Source organism: Epargyreus clarus, unplaced genomic scaffold (genome assembly GCF_041222505.1).
Source record: "Epargyreus clarus isolate Ecla_fem2 unplaced genomic scaffold, WU_Ecla_fem_2.2 ptg000014l, whole genome shotgun sequence".
Taxonomy (NCBI): Eukaryota; Metazoa; Arthropoda; class Insecta; order Lepidoptera; family Hesperiidae; genus Epargyreus; species Epargyreus clarus.
This window is the reverse complement of record NW_027332222.1, coordinates 7,877,090-7,890,457: the sequence shown is the minus strand read 5'-3', so window position 1 is coordinate 7,890,457 and position 13,368 is coordinate 7,877,090. Positions and strand designations below refer to the sequence as shown.

General features: G+C 34.5%; 2 protein-coding genes across 3 annotated transcripts in view; both read right to left on the bottom strand.

Annotated features, from left to right (window-relative positions):
• The window catches only part of jbug (filamin-type immunoglobulin domains fbug), a 120,725-nt gene that overhangs the window by 20,337 nt on the left and 87,020 nt on the right, over positions 1–13,368 (bottom strand). For both annotated transcript variants that reach the window (XM_073079842.1, XM_073079841.1), the window contains 4 exons: positions 10,884–11,009; positions 7,366–7,486; positions 6,855–6,928; positions 6,214–6,370 (listed from right to left, as the gene is read on the bottom strand). In XM_073079842.1, the coding sequence (XP_072935943.1) occupies positions 6,214–6,370; positions 6,855–6,928; positions 7,366–7,486; positions 10,884–11,009 (478 nt within the window). The remainder of the gene's footprint in view (positions 1–6,213; positions 6,371–6,854; positions 6,929–7,365; positions 7,487–10,883; positions 11,010–13,368) is intronic.
• On the bottom strand, positions 70–5,600 carry LOC140747408 (uncharacterized). The gene has a single exon (XM_073079843.1). It carries the CDS (start codon positions 5,420–5,422, stop codon positions 3,833–3,835), a length of 1,590 nt encoding a protein of 529 aa, XP_072935944.1. The 5' UTR covers positions 5,423–5,600; the 3' UTR covers positions 70–3,832.

Below are 13,368 nucleotides of genomic sequence, written 5' to 3'. Positions count from 1 at the left end.
TTTTTTTCTTTTGTGGCTTTGGCGCATGGACGCTCAGCCAATGACACGTAAAAACGGGGAAACGAGGATTATAAAAATAAAAAACGGATGAAATTTGGAAAAGGAAGGATCAGTACAGTAGGTTGAATATAAATTTACATACAGATAAAGATATAATAATTAAAGGTAGGTATATAAATATTAAATTTTAATATCATTTTTCATAATAAATAATGCTAAGATTTTATATATATCAGGATCAAGGGTAGACAATAAATATGGTATACATAGTGGAAATGATACATTCGTAAGACAAGATAGATTTTGGTAAAGGGCGGAGGAATCGTGTAAAGGACAGGAAAAAAATATATGGTTTAGATTATGAGTTCCACTTTTACAAACACATTCGGAAGTATCAACAATGCCCAATTTCAAAAGATGTTCTTTAGTACAGACGTGCCCCAGGCGCATACGTATAAGAATAGAAGTAGCAGATTTATCAAGCTTTAGTTTATAAAACCAAGGCTTGACAGGGATTGTTGGCTGTAATTGATGATAATAATTCCCCTTTTTTTGGGAACTCGATGTCCAGTGTTCACTCCATGAGTCGTATAAATAATCTTTAGCAAGGGATATTAGGTCTTGGGCGTAATTTTTAAAAGGAAAAACGTCACCACACTCCACTGCATCATTTGCCAATTGATGGGACTTTTCATTTCCTGCAATCCCGGAGTGACTTGGTAACCATATAAAAACTACATCAAATTCATTTAATAGACATGTATGAAGTTTATTTCTAATATCCAAGATTATTGACAACTGAGCTTTGTATTTAAATGGGAATTTCGTGACAGTCTGCAAAGCACTCTGAGAATCAGTAAATATTAAAGTTTTTCCTAATTTCATTGTTAATATATATTCAACTGCTTTGAAGATGCCATAACATTCACCTGTAAACACAGAGGTTTCAGGTGGAAGTTTAATTTTTTGTACAATATTGTACTGGGAATGATACAAACCTACACCCACACAACCAGATTTAGATTGTTTAGAAGCATCGCAATAAATATGATGCCAGCCTTGCCATTTATTATTTATAATTGAATTAAATTTAACATTACATTGAACATCATTTTTCGATAAGGAAAACTCGCAGATTTTAGGAGACATTAATAAAGAATCGTAACTATTGTTAAACAGCGGTAGCATAGTGTCAGCGGATGTAGGAGCTTTAATACTATTAAATTTCTCAAAGCTTCGAAGAAGGCAGGGTGGAGATTTATGTGTCCAATATGGAGAATTTTTTAATTCATAAATTTGACAGATTTTTGTTAAAATTGGATGATTATAAATTTGGAGACACCGACCTAAAAATCTATCCGACAGATATTGTCGTCTTAAGTGTAGAGGGGGATCTCCACACTCAATTTGTAACGCATTGATTGGGCTAGATTTCATTGCACCTGAAATGATCCTTAAGGCTTTGGCTTGCACACCATCTAACTTTTTTAAACCAGCAACGTTACATGGTTCTAATAGGAAAGAGCCGTAATCAATAACACTTCGTATCATGGCATTATATACAAGTTTCATTGTATACGGATGGGCACCCCACCATACACCTGACAGACATCTTAGGATATTGAGGTTTTTTTCACATTTATTAGCTATATATTGACAATGTGGTATACCTGAAAGCTTAGAATCCAAGATGAAACCTAAAAATTTCACTTCAATTTTTGTTGGAATGGTATCATTGTTATATATAACATTTAAATGTGGAGGATTTCGCATTCTGGAAAATAGAACTATTGCACTTTTGGACACTGATATTTCTAAACCATTCCTGTCTAACCATTCTTTAAGTAATTTAAGAGAAAATGATAAATTTTCACAAGCCGTGGGTATTGAAGAACTAGTAGAATAAAGCAATAAATCATCAGCGTATTGGAGAACTCTAACAGAATCATTAAGCGTTTTATCCAAATCATGAGTATAAATGTTATATAAGATTGGACTAAGGACCGACCCTTGTGGAAGCCCCTTCCATATCGTCCTTGTAATGACACGATCTTCTACATTTAAGTTAATATCTCTTTCAGATAGCATATTTATAATAAAATTTACAAGTATGTTAGGGATATTCAATTGAAGCATCTTAAGCTTTAATATTGGAATGAGAACATTATCATATGCAGATTTTATATCTAAAAAAGCTGCTAATATACTACAATTATTAGAAAAAGCAAGGCGTATATCTGTTACTAAGATACTTATATTGTCAAGAGTACCTTTACCTCTCCTAAATCCATATTGACTATCAGCCAAAAGTTTATTACTTTCGACAAACCATTCAAGTCTATTTTTAACTAAATGTTCGGCAACTTTTGCTATAGTAGTTGAAAGAGCAATGGGGCGATAAGATGAAACTTCCAATGGAGATTTGTCAGGTTTTAAAATGGGTATGATAATCTGAGATTTCCATGATGGAGGGATGTGCCCGCTAATCATAACAGAATTAATTAAATTTAAATAATATTCAGTGACACCATAACAATTATTTGAAAGAAATGAGTATGGTATGCCATCAGCGCCCGGTGCAGAGTCTTTTAAGTAACTAAGTACAGATGTTAATTCAGACATGGTAAATGGTGAGTTTAATCCGTCGCGATCATCGTTATATGAAATAGAAATAGGAATTATGTTATCTTCAGGAACTGAGGCTGGGGCTAGTTTGTCCATAAATTTACATGCAACTGATAATGGCATTGTATGAGTTACGGATGGGTTAAAGGCTGATCTAAATTTTTTAATATTCTGCCAAACCAGAGTAGGACTAACATTAGGGCATAAAGAAGAACAAAATCTTTGCCACCCTTCTAATTTTTTCTCTTTAAGAATTTTCTTTGAAGCTTGTGACACCTGACAGTAAATGTCAAAATTCTCAGTTGTCATTGAATTGCAATAATCTTTTTCAGCTTGTTTTCTTTTCCAGACTGCTTTAGAACAATCTTCATCCCACCAGGGTGGTGAAGGAATTTTATCGGGCCTGCTTTTTCGAATAGGAAAAGATTCGTCGGCAGCTTCAATAATTAGTTTTGCCAAAGCCTCGGCGCAAACTGGCTCCTGTCCTCTACAAACTTTAGGCAAAGTAGATAATCTTTTGTCAACATTAGACTTAAATAAAGTCCAGTCCGGGCTATTGAGTTTATATTTTAAACGGAAGGATCTTTTGAATGTATGTGGTTTAAGATGGGGAAAAGAGATCAGCAATGGCATATGATCACTGCCATATGAATAAGGCAATGATTGCCATGTAAGAATAGATGCAAGATCAGGAGTGCATATAGATAAATCTGGCACACTATCACCTTGTTCAGGCTTAGTTCGCCGAGTTGGTGTTCCAGTATTAAGTACACACAAACTATTTATATCTAAGATTTCTAATAAAGATTCTCCATAACATGTAGATTTTGAACTTCCCCATGTAACATGTTGACAGTTTAAATCACCTAATAATAAAAATGGCTTTGGTAATCTGCTTAGAAAGACATTTATTTCAGATAAGATTGCTGAAGAAGGATTAGGAATATACATAGAAATTATATTTACATTATATACATAAGCTCCAATAACACATATACCTTCACTATGGGATGGCAATATAAGTGGAGTAAAGGAGACTGAATTGTGTATGAGTATGGCGACTCCACCATACCCATCAGGCCTGTCTTCTCTGAGACATGAAAAACCTGGAACTCTAAAAGAGTAACCTGGCTTTAACCATGTCTCAGACAGAGTAACAACTATAGGGTTATATTTATTAATTAAGTGTATTAAATCACTTTTGTTGCTAACTATGCTGCGGCAATTCCATTGGACTATGTTGGTTAACTTGTCCATCTTGGTTTTGCGCATTATTCATTTCATTTATTAAAAAGGCAGCGTTGTCCGGTTTTACAATATTTAACTTTATTAAAGTATTAATTAATTCATTTATGATATCTTTTACAGAAAAATGTTCAATTGTACTTTTTGCAATAGCAGAACCATTAGGTGCAGAAAGCTTTGGGTTATAATCTTTAATAAGAGAGTTATGAGCTAATTTATCATATCCTCTCACTTGTTTAGGTGGTGCACGTGGTTTCAAAAATATTGTTTTTTTTGTAGATGTATTAGTACTAGAGTGTGGTACTGTAGAAAGAATAGATTCGGAATGTAATGTATTTGGTTCAGAAAGTAAGACTTCGGCATATGACCTGGATATAGGGGGATGTATTTTAGAGGCTTCAAGATATGACATGCAACTTTGCGCCATTGTCAGCTTAATCCTTTTTTGTCTTTCAAATTCTGGGCAACATTTATTTATAGCAAAGTGAGGTCCAGAACATGAACAGCAGTATGCATTAATTTCACTGACACTACAAGTGTCTCCTGTATGTTCCTGACCGCATTTATAGCAACGTGGTTTAGATCTACAATGAACCTTAGTATGACCATATTTACAACAATTATAACATTGTATAGTTGGATAGATATATAGTTCCACACTTAATGAATTATAGCACATGAAAATTCTCTTAGGTAATATCTGTCCATCGAAGGTCAGTACTACAGATTGAGAGGGTTTCCATACAGGTGATCCTTCAACAATTACCTTATAATTCAGCCTACGCATATTTATAACTTCACCACAACCAATTGGTACCGATATATTGGACTTAATTTCTTCTTCAGACCATTCTGAGGGAACACCTTTTACTATGCCGACTCTCGTAACATTAAATGATGGAATAAAAGCTTTTAACTTGTTTTGTTCTAATAGGGGGCTCAAAACAAATTTATTAGCATCTTCATAGTTGGCAAATGCCATGCTTATTCTATTGCGACCTATTCTTTTAAGACTGCCATTAACAATATTTTTAATTACATTATTATTTTTTTTGAGGAAATTACCAAATGTAATAGGGTGGAGTGTGGCACCGTCAGACAACGATTGTGTAACTTTTTGGACATGTACAAGGAAAGGAGCATTATCTGTTGCAATATAATAACGAATGCGCCTAGTTGGTTCTGTACTAACTGTATCCTGGGTATTAGATACTTCCAAATTTGAGGTGTTACATACATCTGCGGGTGAAGATTCCAATGGAGGAGAGCTAATATCAACTTTTTTATGGGCTCTATGTTTTTTCTTTTCATTTCCACTAGATTCCTCACTTAAGCACATGCAGCTACGATTTGAATTATTATGGTGTTTTGATTTATCGGTCCTTTTCTTTTTATTGCAGTTTTTACAAAATTTGCGCGCAGCTTTAACACGTTTCCTTTCAGACCTGATAGAACTATCAGTGTCCATACTGGATTCGTTATGAATTATAATATTAGCTCCGACCTGGGGGATTTCAGGTCCCCCAGGATCGAAGGTACCATCCTCCGCCATAAAATAGTTAAAAAGACTTACCCAAGTGAGATATTTACACAACTATATATAATAAGATAAACTAATAAAAATATATTTACAATACACTACTTAACTGATCTTTAAATTACTAAAAAATAAATTTAAATGAAAAATCTCAAAAAAAGGCGCCCGCCAAGTTGAACGTTTCCCGCGCTTTTTTCTTACTATGTCTTACTCAATGAGTGCTTGATATACTGTCAATGTCAAATAAAGCACTAATTTATTTTTATGGCAATTCAAGCTTTTAGAAGCCCAATGTAAAGGAAAATATTTAATATTGTAGGGTTAAAAAAATATAGTTGTATAGCTATAGCAGTATAGCTGGTGTTTACAATTATATTGTTTTTCTACAAAAGTAATTGCAATCCACAGATTATAATGGAATGTGGCGATTAGTGTATCCATCAACAGCGTTACAAACATGTTTTTGCATTAATGATTTTACGCTATGATAAGTTTTTAATATAGGTACAACGTTCAATAGAACCACCACAATTTTATTATACAGAGTTCGTGGACATTAGAGATTTATATCATAGTCACGATATGTCCGGCAAAATAATACAATGTAATGTCCTGATGCAGGTAACAATGCTTTCATGTCTCACGACATTTAATAAATTGAATAGCTAATGAACTGTGTTTAAGGTAGTATGATTTACCATTTTCAAATGAAATCATTTTCACACTCTAACATCGTTGATATTTGATCACGAATACTTAACTGATACTTAAGATTAGATTTTTTTACAAAATTATGTGATACTAACCGACTTGTGAAGTATCAATAGTGACTCTTTGTGCAGGAGCTACATGAAATACAAAAGGTGATGATGGCACTGGTTCCCCGTTAAATTTAATGTCTACTCTATGGGGTGTTGGTGTTTCGGGCCGCCAAAAAACTAAGCAGCGTCCACCGCCGACCACCTAGAAATAGAAAACAATTAACATTTTTTGTAATTTATGTCGGTAACTTTTCTATTAAAAACGATACAAATATTTTTTTGTATAAATAGCAGCTTTGCTTTTAGTACAGCTCTTAATGGTTTTTCTTTAATATCCATGAGTATTACGAGTACCATAGAATATTAAGAGTATAAGTACTTTTATTTTGTGGTATTTTACGTCGTTTGTAAGTTCAACAGTGTTGGACGTACCTATACGAAGTACTTTTTAAATTTTACGTTGGAAATATCGGCATCTATTTTTAACTGTCTTCTAAAAAAGATAGGTATAAAAATGATTTTACGAAAGATTCGACATAAGCCTAACGACACTTTACTTTCGTAACTTTCAAACTCATTAACCAATCCTTAGAAGTGGAGGGTAAATCCGAAATTGATGTAGACACGCCGAAGCGGAACTTCCTTGAACTTGCTGTGACGATAATTAAATCCATCTTAGCGCTTACCTGCACGTGATTGGGGACTTCACCCTCGTTGATTGAAATTTCTAATTGCCCTTCGCCAGCAGCGCTCGCGTCAACTGCGAACCAAGGAGCCAATATGAATGACTTGCTATGTTTTTCCTCCTTGCCTCTTTATTGGCAACACGAGTACTTAAGGAGAGGGCTGAGTGTTTCACTTTATATAATCAGAATTATAAGTACATAATGTTACGTTAATTATTAAGCTTTAAAGCTCAAATTAACGATGGCAGAAGACTTCGAGGTTCGACTACGACAGAACCAACACAATAGCTTTTTTTATCCAGTGTTAAATGCTTCTTGTGAAATTTGAAGATGTTTTGGTCGCAAGGGTAGCAATAGGTAGCCATATACCTTACATGCCACAATGTATGTATGTACACATTGTGGCTATTTACAAACAATATCCAGATTGTATTGATTCTCGTTAGTTTACTAAATTTGCTTGTCAGTGCGCAATCATCCGCAACATCCTGCGGTTGATTATATTAATTACCTCTAAATTGACACTGTTGTCCGACTATGGCGTTGCCCACATCCGTAACTTTGATGAGGCTGGAATCGTACACTTTGGCCACCAGAGGGCCAGCTGCTAATTTGTCATCGGCGATGGACACCTGGAAACGAATGAGAAATATTGGCATGGGTGTAGTGAGCTGACATAATAATAAGTATGTTTAAATAACATAGTTAAGCCTGTAGCAGAGTACCTACTGACAAAAATAAAACTGTAATAACCTACAATTTTAAAAGAACTAATTGTCTGAAATTATTCTAGAGAGTATGGGAAATCTATACCCTGTGGTCGTAGTGGACTATGAAATTTACTAATCTCGAATTAAATCATTTGCCAAATTCAAATGTCTTCTCATCACGATACCTAAATAGTAAATTTTAGTAACAATCAACTATTAAATTAATTTATATAATAAAAACATTTATACTTATTATTTTTATTATTATAACAAAATACAATTTTAAATATACTTTTGAATATTCAAAGCCGGCAAAAAATTACTGACAGTATGGATGGTTCAAGTCACATTTTAGCGAACCTTCTTTCATGCGTCTCACTAAATTTTTTATTGAGCCAACGTCATAGATAGATTGACGTCATCACGACAGGCTATCTCCGGCTAAAGTTTACGACTCGGAAACAGATTGTATAAGTCGTTGCTCTTTTGTTACACTGGGATATTTATTTCGCCCGAAAGTTAGTAGCAGACCAACCTTTAAAGGTGAAGGTTATATCATATCTTCGGTTACGTGACATTCACTATTATTTTAGGAGACGATACAACTCTTTCTTGAATATTTAGTAATGTAAATGGAAGAATAACTGAATACGCATGGTAACAAAAATATGTTATAACTAAGATAACTGCTTGCTACTTTTCGTACGTGTATGATGATTTATCTACGTTTTTGCTAGTTGTATTTATAACAATGACAATAAAAATATTATTTGTTCTTTTTTCGTTTATTTTTATATTTTAGTTTAGACATTTTTATATTTTAGTTTAGTGGCAGTGTTTTTACATTCGAGAATAGAAATAGAAAATATACAAAGGCGTAATTCACTGGATGGACATAGTCAATAACGTGTAAATATTTTATAACTAATTCAAGATACGAGTACAAAAGCAAGCCTGCCTAAAGTCGATCACGGACGATTTGCTATGACTAAGATGGAATGCCTTAAGTGTCTATATAAGGACGTCTGCATACCACGCTCTTTTGAATTTATATAAATCTAGGCGTGGCGGTGGCGGTCCTCTTCTTTCAACAAACACTAACAATGACTAATAATATCTTTATCTGGTGTAAATATACTCGTAATATATATTTACTACATTAAATACTTATCATTGAGTATTTTGGACTTGAGTTGTAAAGACACCGACCCATATGTATTTAATTTATGATTTTTTTTCTTTTTTTTTTACATATAAGAGTAGCAGATGAGCATGCAGTCCACCTGATGGTAAGTGGCTACTGCCGCCCATGGACATCTGTAATCAACCGCAGATAGGATTAGATATTCCTACCTGAGGTCGGCCACAGATGCGCCGCTACCCCTGAGGACTAAGTTGGAACGCCTCGGAAAAGTCTGTCTCCCTTACCACACCCTTCAAACCGGAACACAGGAGCGCCTAACACTGCTGTTATTAGGTAGAAATAGGTGTGGCGGTGGTGCCGCCGGAGTCGAACCGCAAAGGGTTCTACCACCTTCAATAAATAATTCAGCATTTTATTAAAAATACAAGCATATATGTAGATATAAAAGATATAAAAAGATATGAGGCAGAATATATCATCCCCCTACTTCGTTACCTATCTATGTAAATTCGCCCCACACTTCGAATTAACGATTCCCTTTAGGACAATTCCTCTACCTACTCTGCATTAATGAACGGTGCATAATTTTGGTTTGTTGATCCTTTATTTAATTCATACTGTTTGAGAGACGCTACCGAATTAGTGGACTAGTTTGTGTACGTAGCTTTGCTCGCTTTTGGGTTGGAATTTGTCTTGTGGAACCACAAAGAGAATAATAGAAGTGCAAGTGAAGCAAATGAACATGCAGTCCATATGTGGTATGATGGTAAGTGGCCACTCCCCCATGGACATTTCCCAGACACATCCCAGATATGATTGGAATCATAATCAAGCTTGGCTACAGGAGGGGTACCTTACATTATGTTTACAATTGAAATATGGGTAAACTATTGACAAATATACAAAACTTTTAGTACCTACATTAGCAATGTAATTTCAACACTAAATAGACAAGTGTACGAGAACATGACAAGCTCATTACACATATAGCTGTCAGGGTGAACCGGTGTGCTTTGTATGTATATCTCCTTCAGATTCTTTGTCATTTGTTTTCGTCGATGGAATGTTTAGATTAAGATAGCAAACACCAAATACACCTACAATAAGACGTCTTACATTAAAAATAAGACGCCGGTGCGCACTTGTTACATCCGCAATATTTTTTTAATTTCATGACGTATCATAGATGATGTATACATCTACTATACATCTACATCTAGTATAGTATTATAGTTGTTGTACGAGTATAGATTATACATCTATACTCGTACAACAACTAGTATAACTGACTACGAGTATAGTATAACTGACTATACCAATATTAAATGTATTGCAAATCTCAAGCTTCTTATTTAGAAATTGTCCCTAGTATGTAACTATTTATTAATCAGTGGTAGTATATAAGTGAAAACTGAAAAGCGCCACGCAATAAACTTTATTGGTCTGCAAAGAAAATTCCGGGTTCGTTTCTCTTCTTATCAGACGTTAAATTATTGAATTTAGATTTATGTCATTGGTCTGGTTTATGTACTCACTTAGGTAGTGGATGTCCAAGATATGGTAAAGGGAACAGCTACGAGTGTGGAAAATAATTTTTATGTAGTCTAATGTTTAAAATATGTATCTATCGGTCGTATCCGCGTGATTTCTTTGCTATATTTAGAGCACTCCAAACAGCTTAGCCACAAAGTAGACTTAAATCAAAATTTATTTCAATAAGTGGAGTATAGGAAAACCTATCTTGTCCTATCTAACCGAACCTTAACATTTAAACCTGGATATTTATCTAATAATGGTGCTCGAAAATAATATATAATTCAATTGTAGAGCGCATTGCATTTGCTATTATTTGTTCAGCAAAGGCTATATCTATGTCACGTAACTTTGGCGAAAAATCACGCTTTTTGTATCTGATGAAAGCTTATAGAAAATTCTACTGTACTGTCCTATGCGAGTTAGCAGAAAAAGGTGTCTATAGGTTTGTAGCCTGTCTGTGATTTCAATATTACTCATAGGGCATTTGAAAATATCAACTGCTATTTAACAATATATAACCTGACTAACGGCTTAGCGAGCACGGAAGCGCGTTTCAAACTTACACTACGCCAGCGCTCCACATAACTCAATTTCGTAGATCAGTTACGCTCTACACACGCTTCAAAAAACGATACTCACATCGATTAAATGTGTGCCGACCTCTTCCGGCGTGAACTCGATACGGTAGACCCCGGGCCGCTCGGCGACATCCAGGACGCGCGCCGTCACCGGCCGACGCGACGGAGCGGTCACTGTCACGCCGACCTGCAATGTAAAATGATCTTACAGTAATTTTTAACGTTTAGCGGGCTTGGGTACGAACAATGGGCACAGGTAAGAACACTATCAATATGGAAGGTGGAAGAGGACGAGTATGATTTTTGTATATGAGCAGACGAGCATGCTGTCCGCCTGATGCGGCTACTGCCCATGCACAATTTATAATCAACCCCAGATAACATTAGTTTTCTATCTAAGGTCGGCCACAGATGCGCCGATACCCCTTAGAACTAAGGTGGAATGCCTCAAAAAGTATGTCTTACCCTTACCACCCTTCAGACTGGAACACAGTAGTGCTTAACAATATTGTTATTAGGTAGAAATAAGTGTGACTGACTAGCTAGCTAAATTCGTTGTTTTCGTAGTAAATATCGCAATATTGTGAAATGTGCTATGAATACTAGTATAGTACGTGTAGGTTTCACAACTAAGCTAGTTTTGAGTACATCTGCTTACGACTTTTTGAGTTGTTTTTTTTTCCTTTTTTTTTTAATGTTTCAGGTATGCAGGTTTCCTCACAATGTTTTCGTTCACCGTTTAGCAAGTGATAATTATTTTATAATACGCACATAACTTTGAAAAATCAGAGGCGCACTCTATACTATTTATTACTCTAAGAAAATGATATATTATATTTTATCTACTAAGGTTTCTTAAGACCCGCTCAGGTGTAACGGAGCCCTGAAGGTTAGTGGGTTGCATGTGACGTTTTTGTGCATCCGTTTGACTTTTGATTTCATAAAACATGAATAAAAATGCTGTACCTACATTGAGAAATTACCGAGGTATTAATATAGGTAAAGCACTGGATTCGTCGTCCCTTATAAATCAATTTCTAAACTTAAGCTCCCACGCAAGAAGGTAGGTACATGTCGTATTACCTCTTTTGAGTGTGCATGTTGGTAGTCGCAGTAGTCGATATAACGATAGGATGACGATAATGCCCAAAGGCTGGATTGAACTCTTTGGTAGCCTTATGAAACTTAATTCTTTCATATGCGACATCCACGGAAAAAGAAGGAATTTTAAGTCTATATAATAATAGATAGATAGATAGATAGATAGATAGATATTCTTTATTGCACACTTCAATAGAACATAACAATAGTACACAATTATATTAGTTAATTGTATGCAATAGGCATACAGCAATACAGCTTGTTGTAATATACTCGTACTTACTTTAACCCATTGAATAAATAACAAATTGATCTTCAATATTTTCATATAACTATGTGTTTGTTTTACCCTTTAAATGTAAAAAATATGACTTATAAAATATTAAAAGGTATTTTTTCCGTCGATATTCTAAATAAAAGTAGTTACAAACATATAGTACAACCGATTCTATAAAAACGAATTTTTCAACCCTCATAGGTAAACATTTGACATAGGAGAACGACAAAAATATAGTTCCAGCAATTCATCCTTTGTTTATTGAACCAAACGTAGTCGGACGGCAACTTATACTGTAAATATTGAGCCCGCAACTAGGGATTGCGATTTAGCCCGAAAAATATCGATTTAAATCCATTCCAAATCTGATGAATCGCTCCACAAAAATTACCACCAGGGCTGAAGGATCGACTTCTTAAAAATTGATCTTCAATTTCTTTTATTGTTACTTCGGGAATGTTTTGGTGAAAAAGAAGGAAACACAGGTTTCGTGTAGCCTAGGAATTTGATCAACGCATAAAAAGTACCTACTTACACGGCACAAGTTGCAAGATATTATTTAGTTATAAGATGAAGAAATTGATTGTTGATATTCGCGTATCGATATTGATTCACGATATTTATTCATCCTTAGAATCAATTAAAAAGGTCGATATTTTTTCTCTAAAATTGATTTATGAAATCGACAAATGCGATCCGTAGACGACATCCCTAGCCGACCATTCAACACTTGCCCCGAGCGTCACGGGGTTAGAGTGAATTTGTATGAAATATGGATGAAATATTTAACGAATGATTGGGTAGGAACAAATGGGTCCTAGGCATTCAAAGGACATTTCAGTTTAGATTATTCTAAATAGAAAAACTTTTAGTTCTCTATCATGTCTTTGTCTCTGTTTATTTTGTTCAATTATACTACGGCGCTCTATCTACACTTACGTGGAAAATTGGTATACAGTTAAAAAACAGACGCAATTTTATTCATTTGTACATTTATAGATAACACTGTAATTTTGAGAATAATTAATTTATTCACTATTTGATCATGTTTACATTATATAATTAAAAAGTATAATAAAGGTCGTAGAAAGAATAGAGTAATTTTAATTTGAAAATTAAAGATGTAACAGAATGGAACGATTAATAATATTGACGCACTATTATAATA

Coding starts and splice junctions, on each gene's coding strand:
- LOC140747408 (XM_073079843.1), bottom strand. CDS start 5,422: ATGGCGGAGGATGGTACCTTCGATCCTGGGGGACCTGAAATCCCCCAG.